General features: G+C 42.3%; 2 protein-coding genes and 1 long non-coding RNA gene across 5 annotated transcripts in view; 1 reads left to right on the plus strand and 2 right to left on the minus strand.

The window, feature by feature from the left end:
• Positions 1-1,473, minus strand: part of NEDD4 (NEDD4 E3 ubiquitin protein ligase) — a 56,268-nt gene extending 54,795 nt beyond the window's left edge. The window contains exon 1 of the mRNA XM_080551723.1: positions 1,343-1,473. Within this exon, the coding sequence (XP_080407849.1) occupies positions 1,343-1,387 (45 nt within the window). The 5' untranslated portion in view covers positions 1,388-1,473. The remainder of the gene's footprint in view (positions 1-1,342) is intronic.
• Positions 1,474-1,553: 80 nt separating this feature from the next.
• On the plus strand, positions 1,554-11,709 carry LOC308176251. Its single transcript, XR_013938175.1, has 2 exons — positions 1,554-2,349; positions 2,560-11,709. It is a non-coding gene; the product is annotated as an uncharacterized lncRNA (long non-coding RNA).
• The window catches only part of RFX7 (regulatory factor X7), an 80,313-nt gene continuing 67,256 nt past the window's right edge, over positions 11,184-24,240 (minus strand). For all 3 annotated transcript variants that reach the window (XM_080551720.1, XM_080551719.1, XM_080551721.1), the window contains 4 exons: positions 22,612-22,692; positions 21,720-21,927; positions 18,559-18,854; positions 11,184-17,635 (listed from right to left, as the gene is read on the minus strand). In XM_080551720.1, coding sequence (XP_080407846.1) covers positions 14,330-17,635; positions 18,559-18,854; positions 21,720-21,927; positions 22,612-22,692 — 3,891 coding nt within the window. In that variant the 3' untranslated portion in view covers positions 11,184-14,329. The remainder of the gene's footprint in view (positions 17,636-18,558; positions 18,855-21,719; positions 21,928-22,611; positions 22,693-24,240) is intronic.

Here is a 24,240-nt window from a genome sequence, read left to right on the forward strand (position 1 = left end):
AGCTGCAACAAGTACTGAGGTTTTCCAGATAACACCTCTTCTTTTACCAGACAATTTTGATTCATACCCCAGGCAAATCCATCTTGCAGAGTGGGTGGAACAGCAGCCTTGGGAAAGCAGCAGTGTACAGACAGACATAAACTATAAAAAGTCTGCAAAACCGTGGGGGAGGAAGAGCGCTTTCACAGAGAAGTCCTTGAGGTCACTTTCTGTATGGTTTGTTTTCACTGTGATTCTGCATGTGCAATCTTCCAGATTTGAACTCCAGGAAGGCGAACAAGATGAATCCAAAGAGGTAAGAACTCTCGTCTCCATTGCAGCACCCTAGGCCAAAGTAGCCAGCAGCAGTTTTCCTACAACCCTAAGGTTGTTCACTCTATCCTGAGCACATGCAGAATCACACACTGGAGCTACAACGAAACTGACCAAGTCCCTCACCATAAACAAAGGGCATTTTCCACATTTGTAACTTGAAAGAGTTTGGCTAAGCTTCTGAATTATAGACAAGGGTAAATCCGACAGACTTGTTACATACTCAGGAATTCTCTACTTCCCCCAGCTCAGTCTGTGTTCTAAAGAACACGGGGAAGAGGGGAATTTTTCAGTTTTGACCAGATTTCAAAACATTTTCCCCGTAGCAAGGCAGGCTAAAAACCAACAAAGCCGACCAAAATTTAGTAAAGCAAGTTGAAGTCGCGAGCCTAAGGCATGGAATGTTTGAGCCCAACCAGACAGCCCCAAAAAGTTACTGGCGACTGGAAGCAGGGTCGTGCAGGGGCACGCCACGCAGCCCTGCAGCACGCTGTGCCCACTTGCTAATAGGATTCCAACGGGACTGCAATGCTAAGATGGAAATAAAACACGTTAAGGAGAGCTTTGTAGGGACTCCACTGGAAGCAAGGCACAAATTAGGAAGACTCACGCTAGCAGCCCACGAATAACACCTCCAAGTTGTAAGAACTGCTGCTAAGCACGCAACAAGTGTCCGTCGGGACGGCCCCCGCCCGGCCCCCGCAGCGTGCCCGGGGCCAGCAGGACGCCCCGCTGCCACCGCACGCGGGTCCCCGAGCATCCTCCCAGCGCTGCAGCCTGTCCCCGCTGCCCCGCAACGAACCCCCAGACCTCCCTCACCGCTCCTCGCAGGGCTGAGGCACGCGGCTCCCCCTCGGGACCCCCCCGAGCTCGGGGTCGGTCCCCGGCCGCTGTCTTTCCGCCGCCCCAGCCCACCGCCGGGACCCCCGCCCCGAACCCGGCACCTGGGGCTGCGGGAGCCGCCCCGCCTCGGCCCCCGGCCCGCAGGAAGCCCCCCCCCGGCCGGGCGCGACGCCCCCCCCCAGCTCACCTCCGGGCCCGGCAGCCCCAGCACCTCCGCGCCAGAGGCCGCCATGGCCGCGCGCGCGCTCCCGCCGCAGCCCCGCCGCCGCCCCCGGCCCGCCCCCGCCCGCCGCAGCACGAGAGCGCGCGCGCGCACTCCCTGCCCTCCACCCCATTCTCTCTCCGCACGCTCCCCGCCCGCGATTGGCGCCGGAAGCCCGCGGCACCGCCCACCTTGCCAGCGCCCCGCTCTGATTGGTTCTCCCCGCTCCGCGGCCCGCCCGGAGACGAGCGCCGCGCGGGCGGCCTCAGGGGGCGCGCGGGGCGGGGTGGGGCCGGGAGAGGGGGGGGGCGTCGCTTCGCTCAGGACGCCCGCCCCGGGCTCCCGCTGATCGCGGCGGGGCTGTGTGAATAAAAGCCGTCATTTTCCTAACAGTGACTCCCTAATCCCCGCTTTACATCGCCTACAGGCTCTTCTGCACCTCAGGGAGCCAGCCCTGGGGCTCCTTGCCTGAATCCTTCGTGTCCAGGGCGCCTTTGAGAACTGTAAAACGCCCAGAAATCCGAGGGGGAAATGGCCATGGTGCCATGGCGGTGTTGAGGGGTCCCTGTGTGCCAGGATGAGGTGGTGCGGCCCTCGGCAGGGCTGTGGGGCAGGAAGGAAGCCTGTGTTGTGTAAGGAGCTGACCTGACGTGGCTGCTGGGCTGGAGGAGCAATAAAGTGCACCAGCTGAGTCCCAAATCAAAGCAGGGACTTGTGAGGAGTGGCCATCTTCAAGAAAATTTTTCTCCAGCTTAAGCTACTTATAAGTGGTAGCAGTGTGTTAGTAAGGGAGCAAGTCGACATTTCTGTCAAGTGCTTGAGGTCGGTCTCAGATCACCATGCAACAGTCCCACTCGTTCTCATCTGAAGGACCTGCTTCCCCTGTATTTCTGCAAATGGCCTGAATTCATCCTGCCTTTAGCCCATGAATCACCCAGGAGCCCCAGCCTACCAGCTTTCCCAAGCGGCAGAAGACCTGTGGTAAGAAACCTGTAAGTAAAGTAGGTGGTTTAGGCTGAGCTCCATAGCTGTGAGCCTGTCTACAAGCCAAACTCCTCCAAGTGCTGAGCAGCGTGCAGGAGCAGAGAGCATAACTTCATTTTAGGATGAATGTGTGGAAAATCCTGTGCATTGCTAAAAAAATGGGCAAATGTGGCAGGAAAAATGTTGTTAGGGAAACAATTTCTTTCATCATCTTCCAGCTCATCTAGCTGGACCATCATGACCTGCATGACCAAGTTCTCTCACCCTCTGATGAGAAATCCCACCTTTTCCAAAGCAAACACAGACAGGCTCAGCTCGACGGACTATGCCCTGAGCAGACTGACAAAATCTTGGTAAGTAACACTTCCTGAAACTTCCCAGGCCTGTGCCAGTTATCACATACACTCCTGCTCTCCTCCCCGGGCTAGCAGGAAGCTCTGAGCAAAGATAATCTCAACAACAGCTAGACCTCCCAGGATGCTTGTTCTCCCGCCAGTGAACCTATGCTCTTTTTTTGATTGATCCCTTGCAGCCTGACAGCTGCTGCATGTTACGGGGATGGGACAAGCCCTGAGCAGCTCATGGGCAAGCTTGTGCACGGTTTGCACGTCCCATTCCACAGAGTCATCACTCTGATAGATTGTCTGGAGATAGGAAGTTTTCAGCTCTAATTAGTCGGCTCTAGAGGATATGTAGTCATTGGCCCCATGGTCAGTTGCACCCCATGTCTTCTGTTTAAAACCTTAGCTACAGTAATATTCAGAAAACAAGGCATTTCATGCATCAGTTACTATCTGCAAAAGCTTAATGCGCCAATCATCAAAAGAAAGTTAGTCATCTTCTCTAATGGTGTGGTGGTTTTACCCAGCTGGGCAGCTGAATTCCACCACAGCTGTTCTCTCACTTCACCTTCTTGAAAGAACAGGGGGAGAAAATATAACAGAAAGGGCTCAAGGGTTGAGATAAGGACAGAGACATCAATATGCTGTTAAGGTCTACGCACATTTTCAGTGTGGTCAAGAATTATCTTCAATATTCCAGCAAGACATCAAGCAGTTCACTCAAAATAAAGGAATTTTAATTTAAACTATCTTTTACTTAAAAACATGGGAAAATAAACCACAATCTGTTTGTTAACAAACATTCAGTTCTTATATAAGATATATATCTCCAGCGTTTAATATTTTATGGTCTTATGCAATTACAGACAAATAGGAAGAGAACTCTTCTGAGAGATCTTCCTTTTCTTTCTGCAAATAATTGACGGTCAGCTGCACAGAATAACCTGCATTTGGATCATCTAAGTGCAATGGAACGCTTTAACTGTGTATCAAGACCATTAAAAACATATGAATATTTAATTTCATTACTCTGTCCCAGTGGTGTGTTCTCATCTGGTAACAGAGAAATTTGACTTTCCTTGCCATCTAAATTAACCTTCATTGACGTGAAATATCAAAAAACAAAACAAAACAAGAAAACACTTTAAAAATATTTTCCATCTCTTAGATGATGGCATCCAACCAGGCAGACTCAATTTATGGTCAAGATTTTATATTGATTTACAATATTTAGTTTACTTCTTTCTTTATAGTAAATGCTTTTATGAGCTGAAGAGAATCCATACATTCTAATACTGAACTGCTTTGAAAAAAAAAAACAAAGCAGTCGTTGTTAAGGAGGAAATAATGTTGGAAAAGAAGATTTGTTTCAGATTTTTCAAAGGGTTATCATAACAGAATGATCTTTAGTTTAATAATATATATAAACCGTGATCATGGTTAAATTACCAGTAGGACATTAAGTGACATCAAAGTATGTCCTATATTAATAGGATACAGTTTTGCTATAGAGGATTTAAAATTAAATCAGATAAATTATCTTCATTGTTCTTGCTTCAAACCAAAGGAATTAGAAGTAATTTTAACTGCAGTTACAAAACAAATCAGCCCGATGCAAATAACACACATATAGATTTTTATCCTATTATCTTTTGTTCTACTGAGTCATATAATAGGAAATGTTACAAAAATCCACTCATGGCATCACAGCGACAGGTAAATGGAAGACTACATGCAAGAGGGAATTAACAGAAAATATATATATTGCTAGTGAGTCATTGCTATGACTAAGATAAGTAAATACGTATTGATAGCCTTGTAATCTCAATTACTCTACTACAGTGACAATGACTCACTAACGAGACTAATGTCAGAGAGAGTTAAGAGCCCAAGACTTAGCACTCTTCTTGGCTACACAGTTAAGTGTGAATACATAACAGATCCTGGCACCTAGTACTAGATTTCAAACATCATAACATGATGCAACACTGATACAAAGATGAAAGCTTAAGTTTTGAAAGAAAAGTAAACGTGGTAAAAGTGACCCCAGATTGGCTATTGTCTCTGCATTGCATTTTAGCTAGACTGTTATTAACCCCTCTCAGGTTTTCCCAGTCCCTTACTGGTCCTTTTTCATTCTCATTTCTCCTAAGTCACTACTTCTGCTTTCTTCAACTTACCTTTCTTTCCCTTAAAAGCAACGTATCTTCTGTTTGGATGCTTGTTGCTTTGTGCATGGCACGGTGCCAAGGTACTGTCTCCAGCTGCCTGAAACCCAGCAGTCCTGTCTGTCCAGGCTGCAAGGCATGACCAGCACCCTGGGACAGTCCCCAGCTCCAGGCTGGGCCCCAGTAGAGAACACAGATGATTGCATTGTGTGTTTTCTGCCCTTTTGCTAACAGGGCCCCAGTAGAGGCACTGAACTTGCACTGACTGCAGATGGAAGAGACCAAGATAAGGGCTTTTAGTGGTACTTCAAGGAATGATGGCAACTTTCCCAAACGTAGCAATCCAAGCACCTCAGGGCCTAGATACCAGACCGAGACTAAAGCTAGGATGAAGATGTACAAAATCACTTCGGGATTCCCCAAATATAACAGGTGTGTGAAGCATTTGCATGCCTCACACACATTAACAGTATGGGGCCACCCCTGTCTGGGCACCTTTTGCTGCAAGTGAAGAACTTTTCCTGACTTGGAGTGTCACTGCTGCGCCAACCTCCAGTGAAATGGCCGACTGCAAATGTCCGCAGCTATTACAAGAAAAAATATAGCTCCACCCCCTGTGTTTTCCTCCCTCTCAACCCGGTTTGGGTTCTTGTTCCCAAGGACCACATGTGAACCAGAAATTCCCCACTCAAGTATCTCCTTTTCAGGGCAGCCTGCACACCAAATTTAACACCAGCAGCAAGCACCTCTCCACACACTGCTCCCTAAGCGTGGGTCTGTGTTCCTGAGACACTAACACCTGCTCCAGGCCGGCTCCTTCCGTCACGCCCCACAGAGATCCCCATCCCCTGGGAAAGCTGCTGAAATCTCCAGCTCTCATTGGGGGAGGCTATGAGAAGGGGAAGATGTACAGTAAGAAACATTTTTCCTAATTTCTGTGACTAGTATAACAGTTTACAAGCAATTTTAGAAATCTCTCTAGATTGATGAGCAAACCTGCATAGTAAGAAGAGCAACTATGGTGGAGGTGGAAAGTCATACTCATCTTGTGCATATGCATTTGAATGAAGCAGTAAACACTTGTCTGAATCACCATCACTCAGATGTCATTTTCTCTCTCTATTTTCAGCTTGAGGGGGAAGAGAGCTGCCAGAACAGAAACCAGAGTTGCTGAGCTCCAGTCAACTGCTGTCACTGTTCCCAGCTTAATTCACCGCCAGTGATCCCATGGTTAACACAGTCATTGTGGATATTTTTTCTAACAGCTCAACCCTTCATAATGTCGCAGAAGTAAGATCTTTCCAGAGATTATGTATTTGGACTTCTCTTCTTCAAATATCTTGAGATTATCATTCTCCATATGTGTTTGAAGTAGTACATATTGGCTGCTCTTTGCTAGTGCCTAAAACATTGCTAAGACTACAGGAAGCTACTGTTCTGACTGGGTGGGTAACTGAGCAGCGTTTATGCATTCTTGTCTTTACTCCTCTCTCTGCATAAGTTTTTGTTCCCACAAGTAATCCTAGTCAGAGTAGATTTTAGTTATTCCATTTGTTCAAGAACCTCTGAATGGGGCCTCTTGGACACAGGAGCTTTGTCTCCCCTCTACCCATACATACATAGGAGGAGAGATTGTCTTGATGTTCAAAGCAGTGTGTAACAGAAACAAGTAGCATTTTGTTCCGGTCAGAAATAATCATTGCTTATACGAAGCTTTTTGAACAGTGCATTTCAGAATGCATTCCACTTCTTGACTCATGGCAAGGAGGAATTGGGCTTTACTTTCTGGGGCCTGATTATCACTGCCCTTGGAACACAGGTCTCCTGTTGAAGTACTGATACGGAGCAGGTGCTTTGAAGACTCAGGGATATTTCTGTTGGAGAAAGCAGATGAGTGAGTCCTAATCAGTTAGTTTACAATGACATACATTTATAGATCTGTGTGTATCCATCCATACTGGAAAAAAAAAAACAAAACACACAAGGATATTTGAGAAGAGGGAGCCCAATAGCTCTGTAAAATAAGCGTGCTGAGAAGCCCAAAGATGTAGAGATGAGTAGGTCACCTCCTCAAAGAAGCCTGCAGTGACCACTTCCCTTCTTTCAGTGCTCAGACTCATTTCCACCCTTGGACTAGCTTTTCAAGTATGGTTTTAAAGTTTGGGTTGAAAAAAAATGCACATACAATAGAATTCATTCCAGATCAGTAGCATACTGCAAATTAAAAACATTTGAAAGAGCAGCTTGAAGTCCACTGAAAATATGACTCTAATAGACATCATCTGATCAGATGGTATGGACAGGCAAAGTTTCAAATGATACATAATTTACAATAGTCCATAAAAAAGAAGCAGTTTATTAAAGGAAGATGACAATGGAGGAACGATGATCCACAGGGGCAAAAATAGAACCTTTTAATAATTGCAGAGATGAGGCATTACCAGATTTAGAAAACAGGTAGGCAGGCCAAGGGAGAACAGACTCAGGAGGAACCACGATAAAGCAATTGGTGAATAGATATGCAAATGTTCCAAGGCAACCATCTTGAGTATTTACATCACCAGTAGGTTATCTCCTGCATATTCTAAGCACGTAGCAGAAATGTTATGATCTATCAAGAACTATAACCACTGGGTTACAAAATTCTACATTATATCAAGGTAGTCTTGTATTTTGAATATTTAAACACTGAATAATTGCAGTCTTTTCAGTACTATACATTTTCTAAGCAAACTTCTCATGTGCTCCGTTCACTTTCGACTGAACTGACTTTTGACTGAACTGAATCAGTTTTGCCTAGTTTATATTTTACCTTTTTTTTTAAGCTAACATTTGCAATTTTATTAGTCAATGTCAATTAGGTAGCAGGAGGTGCTGGTTTGTTATGTTAGCAATGACAGAGGTACTCAGATTCTGTAAAGTATTGCTTAAAATGCTATTCGTTAGAGCTAGCACTATGAAGAAAGAGAGGACAGCATAGATAGTTCTACATACTTTTAGATGCTGTGAAGACCAAGCTATGCTACGAACATGCCTCTGATTCACATAGAGCACACTGTGCAGACCCTGTCCATGGAAAACTTATCCCATTTTGCTCACTTGGGCTATTAAAAAAAATTTCTTACAAGAAAACTGTTCATCGTTTCTACTGTCAGGCAGAAAGGATGTTCACATGAGAAGTTGCTGCACTTTTAAATAAAGACAAGGACACACAAGTGGTGTAATCACCAATACCAAGTGGGAGCTGCATGCAGGCTCCTCTATTACAGTTACCTCGCCAAATTTCCCCTGCAACCAGAGGTTATGTGCAGAACACAGGCATGAATCCAAGCTGTACAGACAGCACCCTGCACCTATTCAGATTAAGTGCTGAGCGTTATGTGTAGCGCTAACTCCTCATTGTGCAACAGTCTTCACGTCAGGATCACTGCAGATAACTATTAGAAATACCATGCAGATCAACAGTATATACACCACTAAAACGGTAAGTTTCCTTGCACTTCCTTGTAAACATTGTTTAGAAACATCTTAAGCATCATCAGGTCACTGCTGATTTCTTAAATTTGAAATCGGTTTTCAGTTACTACACAATTTCTAAGTCTCACTATGCATTTATCATGTGCTTCATCTCCTTATCCAAGCTTAACTCACTCATTTTTAACAGGGGGAAGGAAGGCAGCCAAGATCCAAGTATTGATTATTTCTGGCTTATCCATCACGGGAAGCTTGAATAATTAAAAGCTTGCTGGCAGTTGAATTGATGATCATCAAATACTGTGTTTTAACTTCATCTGACTGAGAACAGCCATGCTACAAACCCAGATTCAGTTAGGTTTCCTCAGTTCTCCAGTTTGATACACAAACTGATGGAGTTAGGTTGGAAGGAAGTTCTGAAGGTCACCTAGTCCCAGACCCTGCTCTAATCCACTGTGTCAAGGTTGGGCATCTAGTTATTGGGTCTGGGAGAGCAGCATTTGTAGAGGTAGTTTATTCTGCAACCACCTCATAATGCTGGGCTTGTTTTTCTGTAGAAGGTGATGTTATCAAGTCCCAGAGTCACTGTATAGACTACACGAACCACTGGCTAATGCAGCAGTCCTTATGATCCTAGAGGGCAAATTCTGTTCACTAGAATACCAGCTGCATTCACAGATGCAGATTGGTATTTCTGGAGATGTGAAAATACTTCCAAGCAGTGTTTTTTTTTTTTAATTTTTATTTTTTTATTTTTTTATACAATTTACTCTGGATGTCTTGGTTAAACACGAACATCTAGTCATTTCTATTCCATTTCCATGCACAGCTTTGTTTGCTTTACGAACCTTTTGGTTTACTATTAACCCTAGTTCCTTCTTTCTAGTCTACAGCTGAGAGGTTCTAATTAAACCTTCAGATGATCTACCAATTGCTTAAAAAAAAAAGCCTTTTGTATCTCCTACACTATTTTCCACTCCATTCCTCGGCAAATTTTAGTTTGCACTTTATTTATGACTGTGGAACACGGTTAAAGAGTATCAGTATATTGTTTGTAATAGTGGAAAATGTTTTTTTGGGGAATGTTAATTTAGAACCCAATGAGATGTATTAATAGTATCCCCTCTGGTGTTATAGTAAAATTCATCTTTCTGATGCTGCTTCATTTATGTCTCCCTGATGAATCTCTGTTGTGGACTGAACTAAGTTACTTTGTGCCACCATCAAATCTGCCATCTGCCAACTCATGTGACTACTTCCGTAGTCCGGGATGGAGTCTGTGCCATCTTTTGGGCATCAAAACCTGAATATCTATCCTCACTCTCATTTTCTCATAGCCAGCTTTTACTCCATGGCAGTACTTCTCTGTTGTATTTACCTAGGCTATGCTGGCAGCATTGCTTGCTTTTACAACACGAGTAAGGGACTCCATACATCAGAACAGCATATTTTTTCCGCTACGGCGAGTCAAGATGGATCATAACAGTGTCTTGTAAGACTGCTTTACCAGTACAGAAAAGTGAAACCAGCAAAGCATTGCCACAGTGGATGACTCTAGCAGCAACGCAACGTTGTAGGATGGCAGCAAAGTCCACCATCCAGACACAAATCTAATACTTGGACCCACATCCACCCTAAGATTCCTGTAACACTGAGAAGCTGCACAAGGCAACTGTAACTAGCACAACTATCACCGTCATGTTCTGAAGTACAGCCTCAGACAACAATATTTTCACATCTGGTGGTATATTTGACCTGTCAGTTTCAACCTCATTTTTTCCCTCCAAATTTAATAGTATTGTCACACAAGCGATTTCCACATTAAAAAGGAAGAACTGCAGAACTGGAACATAAATTCTGCAAATTCTCTCAACAGATTACTCTGACAGCACAGACTGCTTAAGGTGTCTAAGGCAGCAAGATTCACCTTCATGCACAGCTTTAAGCGTAAGCCTGGGCTCAGCAACTGCAGCCAGTCAGTACAACTACACAGCTGTGATGTGTCTTCACACAAACTAGGATGCTCTGTATTTTAGGCCCACCTTAACATACATATAAAGAAAAAAATCCAGAAATCATTTTAATATAAAATGTTTTTATTGTTTTTGAAAACATTTAAAAAACAATTTTTGAGCACTTTCAATAAAAAAAATAACTGAAATGCTACTGCAATATTCAACTACTGTAGTTTCAGCAGTACAACAGACAAAACACTGGGGAAGAGGAGGGAAACTGGATTTCCTGCATTAAATGAAAACATGGAACAGGGATTTTTCTTTCCTTACGGTGCAGTAAATAAAGCACAGTATAGTACAAGACTATTATATGAACGTCAAATGCACTGCACAAGAAATGCTTTCCTTCTTTTCAGTTCAGAAGTCAGTGCTTATTGCAATTATTTGCAAATTATTTACTTCATGAATTCTTATCATGATAAAACGATGCAAAAATGTTTCTCAACACCCGAACAATAAAAAATAATCCAAGAAAAGAACATATTCAACAATAACTAAGCTGAATTAGTTAACATAAAGAAGTAAATAACTTGTGAATAACTATGCTCACATGGTTAACACTGGTTAACCAGTTTCAATACAGCAAAATAAAAAAAATAAAAGTGGTTACAGGAGTATATCTAGTACTGTACAAGATTAAGTCATTAACACTCATGCACATTTTGTGATCATGTATTAACATGGTGAAGCAAACTAAACTTAATTTTTCCTGCTGTAATATTCTCATGTAAGAGAATAAGAAATAGACATATCTCATTGAGATCAATGCACATTGCTACATAAGACAATTTCACCTGTCACTTTTAATGACATTTTGCCTTTTAATAATGAAACACATCAGAAATTTTTTTTGTTTTATTTTTTTTTAATTTTTTGTGTGTGTTTTTTGTTTTGTGTTTTTTGTTATTTTATTATTATTTTTTTAATCTGTGGGCTGTATTTCTTGCATTTATCCTAAGGAATGTGCCTGCCACAGGTTCAACAGAATTTTAGTGCAATATATGAACCCAGAAAGTTTGCTGGACTAACCAACCAAATTTAAAGTGTTTGCTGCAATACAGTACACAGGGTACAAATTCACTAGTTCATATACTTTAGCAAAAATTGCTATCAAAATAATTTATTTCTAATGTTAGCAGGAAGCCAATTATGTAAACAAGGGGTCAGAACTATCTCAAATTCTTAGTTTTGGAGTATCTGACACAGGCTTCCGTTTGTTAAAAATCACAGAATTTTCCTTTGGGTATTGCATACTTTGGTGTGCAGTAGTGCTCTGTCTCAATGTAAAGAACTAACTAGCACTAAGTATAGGGACCTAACAGAATATTAGTCATAACACCAACATACAAACACCTATAAATTAACACACACCTATGTACAAAGCTGTGCCTATGCCTTGGGTTTCACTTGAAAGAATCCTTACTGAATTGAACGTTTCTTAAATTTAACATACATTTGCTTTAAATCCACTGATTATAGAATATGCCTGCTAATTAAGTCACGTGTTAGGTTCAATATAATGTTTGTATTTAAAAATAATTTAAAAGGTACTTTTAAAAACCTTTGGTGACGGCTGCATAATTTATAGTGCATCAGCTTTTTAAATCTACTCTTGCTTTACTGAGAAATGTTCTGAAGAACCAGAAGTTAGGCAAGAACTTGTTTACAGCAAGCCCATGTCAGTCTCAGTGCCAGCGCCACGGAGGTGAGGCCAGCACAGCATGCAGACGCAGATGGCTGCGGCACAGACGTCCTGCCCACCACTCTCCCCTGGCAGGTAGGGTTTACATATTCACAGCACTTTGCACAGGGTCAGAAAAGAGAGGTGCTGAATGCGTCTCAGATCCAGTGAAGTCAACAAGAGGATGATCAGCACCTTTCTGGCTAAAGGCCACAGACAGGTACACAATTCAAGCCCTGCCTTCAGCAACTTCTGTCTAAAGGAAAAATGGTTCCAGCCTTACTGACAGACACCTAACAGAACTCTACACTGTGGTTTTTAGAGTCCTCCCCACTTCCTTGAAAAGAAATTAAAAGGGTCACTTGGTCTTAAAGTAAACCGCACCATCGCACATCCACGTGTTTTAAGGAAGGATCTGAACTCTCTAAGTCTGTTCCTAATGAAGCGTCAAAACTTCTGATGCAAGCACACTGAAATCAGGCTGCATTTAAGGTGCTATAGCTCATCGCAACTGTTTGTCCCTGAAGAAGAGGCCACAGACTGGGTGTCAATCAGAGCAAGAGCAAAAGAAGCCATGGTACACCAGTACCTGGAGTGCCAATGCAACATCACAAATTGAATCAAGCACAGCCAAAAAATAAAAATCCAGTACTGAGATCAAGACATTAGCAGAATTTGAAGAAGGAGGGAAAAAAAAGTCACCTAAAAATGTGAGCATCTCTTCCTCAATAAATCTAGGAGGGCTTATTGTGCCTTCCCATTCATAAGTTCATGACTGCTCATTCAAAGAAGGAATGCAAGAGAGGAAAATGTTTTCTGTTCTGCTTTCAGTTTTGTACATATCAGTTCACAAGATAAATAATCAATTTTATACTAAGCTTAAGGGATGGTACTGTAACATCCTTAGTACAATCCTTTTGTAAAAGCTTGCCTCTGCAAGTCCTCTTTCTAACAGCAGGGTCATGGGCTAGTTAAGAAACTCTCTTTTCATCATTACGGAAAACCATCCCATGCTGATAAACAACAGGTCTTTTTTGTTTCGTTAAGTGAACTAGTAAGGTAGAAGTCTAAATCCCATTTTTTAGCTAAGGAATATTAGCAAAAATTAGATTCATCTGTCCTCCCAAATCATTCGATGAAAATGGCATTCAGCCTTCTAAAACAGTAAGCACTTTTAAAAGTTTTACCCAAAGAAAGATCACATCTGTGTATCTGTAAAGTGCCTGGCAGTATTATGGCTCTATATGAAATATTTTTAGATCAACCACATTTTCTAATATTTTAATCGTATTTTGTTTAAAACAGAAAGACAGAAAGGCTCAACCTACTGAAACATAGAGGAAATATCTTCCTACACCCTCCACTGTGTTAAAAAAGAGCAAACAAAATCGAATCTTTAAAAATAGTATTTTAATGAGCTCCAACAGCTCTTTTGTTTTTAAAAAGAGGGAAGAACATCACATGACTTCTTTAGCTCTGATAAATAATCAAATAGTACCTATCATTTAAAAATAGGGTGTTACTCCTAGATTAAATCTCAGTGCTCAAAATCTTTTCCCATGAATTTTACCTAATATAAAAACACTGAAATGAAAACTAAAATACCAAGTATAACGTCAGAAACATTAATGGATAAAATAACTACATAGATGTGTATCTCTTAAATAAAAAGTTTAGTGCATCTTTCTTTTTCCTTGATCATTCCTGTTAGTTTTCCTGTCTCTGCATCTTACTAGAGATGTAAATGGCACCAGTGCTACAGAGATTTTCCACAGCTCACCACTGAGCAGCACTCAAGATAGCTACACAATGGTCAGGCACCTGCATGTCACCTGGTTCACCTGTACCCACTCCCCATCACCTACACACCTGCAGGCACCCTGCCTTTCAGACCTCAACAACAGAGGTCAGTAAGAATCATCTACTAGAAGTAACAAGCAATACGAAGTATGGAAAGCCTGCTAACAAGCTCGACCTTACACCCACCCAAAGCCTCAACCATAGCTGTCATTGCTGGCTGGCTATTAACCACTTCTTTACTACAATAAAGAATGTTGAATGGGAAACACTATAAAATTCAAATTTTAATACTGGCTCTTTAATAGCCCATCACCTTCAGAGATTTGTTTAAAATTGGTAAGACTGCCTTTTCATTGCTCAAGTATGAGCAACTGGTACAGCAAACTTTTTTTTTTTAAATGCCGCAAAACATAGCAAGTGTTTCTGCTGCAGGAGGCACTTCCATTAAGACAAATACAATACGTCTGTCTTTTAGATACAGTGTGCTACATACATATTATAAAACAAGATTAACCCAACATTTCAACAGCAGGATGATCCTTGCTCTCCATCCACTCAAAACCTGAAGTCATTGAGTTAATGGATTCATTGCAGATTTGTTGAAACAAGGGGTCATTTTTTAATTCCTCCAGTGTAGCATCATCATCTTGTCCCTGCTGACGACCTGGATCGAACAGTAGATTTGTGTCTAAAGTGTTCAGATCGTTAATGCTGCCTGAGAGTTCGGAAGACAACCTGATGTCGCTGGAAAAGACAGATGTAACGTTCAGATCTGATGCCACCTGATTCACCAGCTGCTGGTTTGTTGGCAGACTGTCCTCCCCTAAAAGGTCTTTTACAGTGCTGCTAAAATCTAATTGCTGCTCTCCAATGTCTGATTGTGCTTGGTTATCTCCAGAAGAGAAACTGATCTGATCGGTGCTGCTGTTTTTTGTGAGGTAATTTGGTGTTTGGAATTCATAAACTGAAGTGCTGGAATTAATCATATTTTGCGGGTTGGCACTAGGAAAAGCAGTGGATGTCTCTAAAATCTGAGTGAGATTCATCCTGGCTGTGTAATTTGAGGGCATGTTGTTCATTCCCAAACCTCTCACTGCATCATCACTATCAGAATCAAGTTTGCTTAACAACACATTGGTTATTTTTTTAGTGTTTGTTTGTTTCTGAAGAGACGGGAAGGCTGTCTGCATCATTACAGTCAACGGGACTGACTGGCTTCTTTGCGCTATGTTATTGGCACTGGTGTCTGCATGGATATTCGTAAATACATTGTGAACTTCTGGAGTCACCGGACTCCCAAAAGGTGTCACATTGGAGCGCGGTATATTTGAAACAGGGTAAACAGTGCTTCCACTGAGATTACGCTGGCGATGGACAGCAGGGCTCACGCTCCGGCATCTCAGACTGTTATTGAGAGTGGAACTGGCTCCTTTGTTGTCCAGAGGAGCAGGAACAGCAAAACCCTCTTGCTTGGTAGTGTTACTTACAGGGGCTGCCTGGTGCTGCACAGGTGAAACGGGAGTCACGCGACCGAAGTGAGTATCGTGGTGGCGTGGCTGAGACTGGTATGACTGGCCAGGAACTGCAAACGCGTGAGGTTTCCTGAAGCGATCTTCCACTAGCTCCTGGTAGCTCGTAAGGATGCCATGGTTTGCAACCGATGAATTGGTGACACCACTGTACCCGTTATTCATCCACTCAAGTTTGGTTTTGTCAGGGTGGGTAGCCATAGGCCGCTGCATCGGCTTCACAGGGCTACTTGAAACAATGCTGGCATCGTGGTAAGCCATACTGGAGCTTATGGGAGTAAACGCAAACGGGTTTCGGCATTCCACAGGACTCGGGGGGACGCTGCTGCTGCAGTTGGAATGCGGTGTGCCAATGGGCGTATGCCGGCTGCTTCCTAGGGCGCTGTCTACGGGAGTTGTCTGAGCCAGCCTGGAGCAAGGGCTCTCTCGTGACACGTTCTGAGATCCAGAGATCATTTCAGAGGTGGGGGTCGGAGTCGGGGTGGGGGTGGGAGTCGGGGTGGGGGTGGGAGTCGGGGTGTGAATCGGAGTGCTGTTGTTATGGATTGAATGGTAAAAATGTGTGCTGCTGGGATGAGATGACACAGGAGCTCCTTGAGCCGCTGTCTGACTCGGAAGTGCCATTCCTAGACAACCACCGTAAGGATGAGGATTATTCATTGACATCTGCTCCTCCATGAGCACCAGCTCCTCCACAATGCTGTCCTGGGTAAGGTCATCATCAAATGAAAAGAAGTTCTCATTCGACTGAGGGACTGTATGTTCAAACTCTTTCAGCTCAGACTGCAGAGGTAACTGATTTGAAGACTGTGCTTGTATTTGACCCAAGGAGGAGTCCTGGATCTGGCTCTGTAGCTGCTGGTTGTATACGTCCTGCTGTATACCCTCACAGTGCACTGGCTCCCACGCAGACTCCTCTAAGTCACTAGAGCCAGAATGTCCTGCGATAGTCATAACACTGATATCTTGCTGCTGGTCACAATTCACAGATGCAAAGTCAGAGGTTTTGGTGATATGGTGCCACGCATTTGGGTTAAAGCTGCCATCAGATTTTGAATCATTTTCTATGATAAACATGTTTCCTTCCAATTTCACTTTTATATCTGGAGATGATGCTGATGCAAGCTGCTGTCCTAAAGTAGAATCACTGGTATTTAAATTGGTGCTCAAGGAACAGTCTGTTGCTACGTTTGCTGGAGCTGTGGAAGGTACAGGTACATTTACAGGTACCTTGCTGGGAACTTGAGCAAGCGTTGCAGTATTGTCACCGCTAGTTAACGATACAACCTTTGGAGCCTTCTTAACGCTGTTTGCTTTTTGACCCTCCACAGCATTACCAGCTGAAAGCTGCCCCACCAGTGGTTTCTTTACAGGTGGTACCTGGGAATCTTGAAGTGTAGAAGGTTGTCGCTTTCTTGGACTTTTAGTGCATATTTTATCTTTAATCGTAGACTCACCAGTAGGAGGTGAACCAATGCTGGTGCTGGACAAGTGACTGGCAACTGAGAGCTTTAGAGTGCTTTGATTATTGCCTGCTGAAGAAACCGGTGTGATTTCATTAGACTGTGTTTTATATTTGGTCCCTGCTTCTTCAGCTCCCTGATCACAGCCCTTAACTGTTTTTGCCTCCACAACACCATCAGCTGAAACCTTCAAGGTTGTGACGTCAAAATTTATTTGTTGAGCAGGAGGCAGGCCAGGGGCTGCCTTTATGGATTTAGATACATCAGAGCTCTCTTGGCCCTGTACTGGGTTCTCATCCAGCAGTGCTTCTGGTTCCATTTTGATCTCAACTGCAGATGCAGCTACAACAGTGCTAGGTTTGGATCCTGGGGACTGAAGTGAAACAAGAGATCCATTTTTCATCTGTGGAGCAGCTCTCCCCTCTTCCACTGCTCCCGCACTACTATTAACTGAAGGTGTCTGTTTGACAGGCACACTACTGCTGCTTGGGGCAAGAGATATTGCTGTCATTTTTACCACATTTAAGGAATTCACATGTGGAGCTGGCACAACAGTCTTGATTGGGCTACTGGTAAAAAGCACCGTTGTGGGAGAGCGGATGGTGAGAGCACTGGTATTTGCTGGCTTCGGTAAGATCTGCGGGTAGCGATGTCGGGCAGAGCGGTCACCAACTGGGCTGGCAGGAACATTCTGGGGAGTCTTTGGTGACTGCTTGACTGATTGCATGTGCTGGGTGACCACCTGAACATTGAGCGGCAGGACCTTGCTATCAGACGATCCCATAGGACTTGGAGATGTCACCAACTGCCTAGTCCTTGGCACCTGTTCACAGAGGAAGAGACATGGTGTGGTGATGAAGCAAGGAAGTCCTCAAAGCCCACAGACTACTTCATCCCCACACATTTCAAAGGTGAAGGACAATGCAGCTCAATACAGCAAAGCTAGTGACTTCAAAACAAAGCAAGCTCTTCAACTGTATACCAGGCAATTGATATTTGTCTGCCTAGGATTGGTGGACAGACACGTGACCTCAATTTTTAAGGAACAAGGCACTGGTGTACACATTAGGCTTAAGAATGATTATTCTCGTACAATCCTTCACCAAATAGAACAAAAGACAGAAATACAAAAGATAATGAGGAGAGGATGCATTCAAAACTGCTCGTTTTCAAAATTTCAAAAGCAAATCAAATGTAGGCTGAGTATCAGGCAGAAAAACTCCCTTATCTATTGAAATAAACAGCACAGCTAATATCCTAAAAACAAATAACCTTCCTCCCAACGCGATTTTTTATGTCTGAAAGACAAAGAAGCTCCATATTATCAATTTCATGCAAAAACAAAACTGCTGGTGTCACCTAGGTATGCTGGGCCAATGCAAGTCAATTTGGATTCCAAATGAGGGGCTCGCTGAGCCACATGACCTGTGCTGGCTTTCCCATCTGGTTAAGCTTCATCTCAAGGGTCATTGTTCCCACATATAACCAATATTGCTAGCTGAAATCCCACTGTCAAAGATTTCAAAGATGAACAAGGCCTATGTGATATGATCAGAATGACGCTGCCTCCTTATCTAACCCAAACTCGGTCACATCATTACACCACTTGTGGTGTAACAGTCACTGGGACAGAAAAGCATCAAGGGACCCAAGTCTGAATGAAAACCAACATTTTTCCGTCCCATTGACATTTCTACTTAACTACTTTCATAAGGGGGTTTCTCTAGAATTGCTGGAGAACATTACCGGTATCGGACTGGGGACAGCTGCCACAACAATACCAATGGGCTGAGGAGACAGAATTGCAGGGCTTCCATTAGATATACTCGTCACACCATTGGTTGCAGTGCCTTCCGTTTTCTTTGCTGGAGACTCTCTTGGCAAAGGAGACTGCAGTTTCTGTTCTTGCTGCTTCTTCTGGATCTTACGCTGCAGCTGCTGCTTGGCATCAACAGGAGATGACAGCGTTTTCACTTGTGGTTGAAAGGAATTGCTTTCAGCAGTAGGTATAAAAGCTGAGGGCTGGGGGATCCCTTTTATTCCTGAACACAAAAGAAGAATGAATTATAACAACACATACACTGTCTGTTGTAGTGCCACTCTGTAGCCAACTGCAGATACATAGCAGGCATCTCCACAACCGTTCAGGGAACACCTCATCCATTCGTGCATTTCATGCTCGAATCTATTCAGTGTTTCCGTTTCTTTCCATATGCGTGGCTAAACTCTTATCTGTTAGGCAAGCTGACCATTAGCTGACAGATTTTAAGTATTGGCATCTTCTTTCTAGTAACCTCAAGCTACATATTTTGAATTACATCTAAAAACAATGCAATTAATTTAACTGACAGTAGAGGGCAGTGGATATGTTTCAGAGGAATCTAAAATCCATTATCTACCATGTTTTTGTTATGTTATCTATATTGAAAGCAGTTTTAAAAATGAAAAATCTTTCCAGAAAGCTGCGGGTCTGTGTCATAGAGGAGCAGCTCTGAACAGATACTACCTACATGTAATGTCAGAATGGATTGCAACCAGCACGGGATCACGGACAATGGTGAAAAAAGGGCAAGAAGATTAGTGACAAGGGAGGAAAAGAAAAACAAAAGAAGGAAGAAGTGAAAAAATGATGAAAATTAGAATTTTATATATATATATATAAAAAATATTTTTTTTTCTGGAGACAATGCCTTTGCTAATCACAAGCAAGCAGTGGTGCTTTCAAGGAGAACACTATGGCGTTGGTCTTGTCTGTGCAGCTGGTACCAATTCCTGTTACAAAATCACATCACATCTATGATCTTTCATTCATTAACAGTCAAGAGGATAAGCACACTCTCTCAAGGACCACCCAATTCTCTTGAATTGCACTTCTAAATATGCTTTAACAGTTTCATTTATATTTCCATATGTTTCTCCGTTACTTTAAAATAACTCAATTATAAATCAATCATCACCATTTAAGGGCAGTAATTTGGGTTTAGATACCCAGTACAAGCTCAAACACCGTCTTCTGGTAGCCCACCCTTTGAGCAGCAGCCTGCATGGACCACAAGAGCCTGAATTCTACAACATGTCTCCACTTTAAGTGTTCAATTCCTTCTTCACAGAGCAGTGAAACGCCCAAATATATTGCTATTACTGGAAAATAAGTGACCTATGTGGTCTGAATACCAAAAGCAAGTAACATTTATCAGGAAAATAACACCACAATTTTACCTTTGAGGGTAAAAGCTTTCTTTGTTTCCCTACCAGTTAGTACACAGAGACACTATAGTTCCTCATAATAAAGAGGAATGGTAATTAATATTATTTACCATTCTAGACCATAGAACCTCTCCTGAAATGAGTATCCAAGCTCCACAGGCATGCATTGGAAATAACCGCCTTTTTCCTTGAAACACCACCTTCTCCTCAAGGCAGTAAGGGGATCCAGAAGGGGATCACCCCTGTCTTCAGCCTTGACCACCAGTTTCCATTTGAAATGTGTGAATTTGAAATCCATTCCTCTGTGATGTAGTGAAATACAAAGTAACTCTCCTCTTTACCTTGATCCTTAACAAAGATCTGACATCAAGTGCTGGAATCCCAGTTACACAAACTGCCTCTGGAGAGGGCTCTCCTGTCCCTCAAACCATTATTTCTAGTCTAATCCATAAAAACAACAGCTGACATGCTTTCACTACCTGACACAGATCAAACATCTCAGGAAAATTTTTATCTGACATACCAGAAATGCCTGTAAGAAAATCTGCTCAGAGAGAAAATTAAGACAGACAATTGTTTCCAAATTAGGACAAGTTATCAAACAAACACAGTTACAACAGCAGCGTGCCTACAAACCCCCACTGTCAAGGCACCCAAATCCTGATCTAGCATAGTACAGCTCAGTACAATTACTCACATGCTTAAAGTTAACCCTGCCTTTGAGTGCTTTATAAGACCAGGGTCCTCATCAGAGGAATTGGAGAAGACTTTGGAAAGAGTCTGGGGAGACAGGTATCCATCCAAGTGCCACATGCAATTACTGCAGGCCATCTCCCAGGAATCACCAGTCAGCTAATGACAGCACCACACATACATCCCTGCCTTCAGTGCAGCAGTTTTTGACCTGAATGGCCAAGATGGACTGGAAGACCCACATCCTGACTGCTTCCCACCATGCATGAACTCCTACCTTTCATTACCTCAGAGAATATAAGCTAGAAAACCAACTTGAACAAGACCACTCAAATTATATCATTAATAATTTCCTTGACAGGGAATTTCTTGCTTCAATTTCTGTTGCTGAACTGTTTACTCAACTGTAAGGACTTCTAGAGAAGTTTCCGAAGTCTTTTCGGTGACCAGCCCCACACTTCACACTGACTGTGATCACGTAGTAGCTTTAAGACCAACTAAGGTTTCTCTTCCCCCACTTCCCTTCCCTTTACCTTTCCCTCAGGCAACATGCAGTTCTCAAGAAGCACGACTCTTATTTTACCACACATTTTTATACCCAGTCCTTATGCGACCGTTAACACAAATCTAAACTGCAGCAAGAAGTTGTCAAGCAAACAACAGGTTTAGTTTGTAATGGTAACCTTAAGCCGCTGCTTATTTTCAGATCTTCCTACCCAGACTACTTTCAAGAAAATAATTTAAAGCAATGCAGACTGAAATCAGTCTGGTTCAGCTAACATCTGTTGGAGAGGACTAAAACACCAAGGTCTGAAGTGGGATACGTTCCTACTCAAAGCAGGGGAGACAAACCGCATCAATCCCTAAAGGTCCAGAGCTGTCCAGACACCTCACTCCTCCTGGTCACCCCAGATTAAGATTAAAAGAAATCCCTCTGACTTAAAATGCATTACTTTCAGAAAAAATACCCCCCATTTCATCAATTCAGAATGAAGTTAACTCATTACCTGCTGGTGCCCCTGCCATTACTGTTAAAGCTGCCATTGACTTGGTGCCGATGTAGTGACTTTTTACAAGGAAACGAGCCAATTCCAAGACTGTATCAAAAGGCTGGCTTAGCACTTTCTGGGCCCATTCACAAACAAGCCGGCAGGCCGCAGAAACAACTTCCTCATCGGCACTTTGTAGCTGCCCAGACGGCTCTGTCCCATCCAACTACAACAAACGAAGAAGGAACGGTTACTTTCATTATTAAAGGTCACTAAGGAGTGAAAACAAGAATACAGAGCAAATGATGAACAAAGGCACACAGGAAGTTGAATTACATATGTTCAGAGTTTTTCATGAAATTGGGAGAATGAGACCACAACATCAATGCTACTAAAAGTTATATGTTACTGCTTGTTTCCAAAGGTACCATAGGGAATTGGTGTTTCTGGAAGAAAATCAAAGCAAGAATCCCAACATTCAGACCACCTACAGTTGATCCTCCTTACAACCAGAGTCTTGTCACCTCAGCAGCCATTGTTACCCAGGAACTGCTTCTTTCACAGGAGATTCTCCTCTAATGCTGAATTATTATTATCAATATATAGTAAAGCCAAAACGGGATCAGAGTTAAATATATATATATATACACACACACCTTGTAGGTAGTAGTACTATGGAATTCTGCTTCACCTTCGATTTTTTTTTTTTATAATAGCACTACTATTCTTTCTGGATTTTTATAGAAACACCAAACAATGATTTAGAAGCTGAGCATCATAAAGAAATTCTTAAAAACTACACAGCTCTTCAACTTGCTTGGAAAACTTAAGGTAGTAAGAAAAACTTAAGATAGTAAAAGTAACATAATAAATGTTAATTTGCACAAATATGTATAAGTATATAACATACCCCATCTCCAGTTTTATGAAAGTCAAGGTTGGGCAGTGTTGGCATATGAACAAAAGCCTTCTTCCTCAGTCCACTGTAGCAATATGTGATCAAGAATTAAGGTCTACATCATCTCTGCTTGTTAGGTGGTATGTAGGGAGGACGGGCAGTAATTCCTCCCATACTTCTCATAAGCTTTATACACAAACTCAGCAACAGCTCTCAAATTCAATGTCATTAAACATAACCTCACAGCAGCCCAGAATCAAAAGCCTAAAAGTTCACATACAGTGTCTCTTTTCTGTGATGAGCAAATCCTTGTCAGAATCACTAATTTTTCATTTTCTCTAAATGTATATTTCTCTTCCCTAGACCATGGAGTTTACATGTTCTTACACTAACATGGGTGGAGCATAATTACAGTAAATTAAATGTAAGGTGGTTAGGTATTAAGGCAAGTGTGAAATAAAGTAATATTTTAATAATTCTGAATTAGAAACTTAGGAAACAGAATTGAAAGAGAATCCTGTCAAGCTATAATTACATCATATAATTTCTTCCTTAAAATTTGTCTAGCTCCATCCAGAATGCTGCTATTAAGTTTTGGACTCCACTACTAGATAATCCAACATTGTACTTAATGAAAAATTTAACGGACATAATTTCTTCATTTACAATTATGTGGTTTTTTTTGGTCCCCTCTAAAGAAGACAAATAATCCTGGGCTGCCTGCTAGCATTAACTTTCTTTGTAACCATGCTTAGAGTAAAACCTTGGCAAAAGACAGTATTACAGCGAGTCCGTATCATTATGGCTAGTTCTTTTGATTGTTTTTTTAATTAGAACATTCAACCTCCTTGAGGCCTTTTGGCCTTTTAAAACCCTCCCTCCCTTGCTTTCTGCAGTAGCTCAACCTATCCACAGCGTCAGAGCAACGCACTGATGGAGCAAGAGTTGGCCCTGTAGGACACAGCAGGCAGCAGGTTGCTTCATGACAGTTTCCAGATTCTCAAGGGAAGGTGCAATTCTCAACTTGGAAAAGACTAAATTCTTGCAGATTAAACTATTTACTTTGAAAATCAGTAACAGTTTTTGTTTTTTAATGGAATAACTCAGCTTGCTAAAGACTAGACAGAAGCAGTTACCTATGCAGTATATACAAACCATAGCTTTATCTCAGAAAAGCCTGAGAAAAATTTACATCCTTGTAGCCTTTTTATTTGATTACTGCATTTCTTTCCTAGCAGGGCTTCTTGTCCCTAAACTGAAACAGCAGAACCACCAGTGATATAAGCTGACTCTTTTCCACAGCACTTGCCCTGACTTGTTCATACTGGCTGCCTGTTAGCTGATAAACTAATCTGTCTCAACATTTAACTATGCATACTTATGCCTGTAACAGTATCTTTACCTACACTATGACAACATCAATTTTCTGTATACTTCAGGCTTTGTTGTAAGTTACAGCTAAACAGGATAGCATTTTTGCATACCCTTTCGGAGAGTGAATTTCTCTACCACAGGCAAGAAGGGAAAGAAGTGGATTCCAGTTGTGAGCACAGGGAATGAGACCACAGTCAATGGAGAGAGACATCGCTTCTCATCCTAGGAGCACTTGCTCTGAATTGTCTTTTCTGTCTCAGGAAGTAT

Source organism: Anser brachyrhynchus (assembly GCF_964034855.1).
Source record: "Anser brachyrhynchus genome assembly, chromosome: 11".
In the NCBI taxonomy this organism is placed as follows: domain Eukaryota; kingdom Metazoa; phylum Chordata; class Aves; order Anseriformes; family Anatidae; genus Anser; species Anser brachyrhynchus.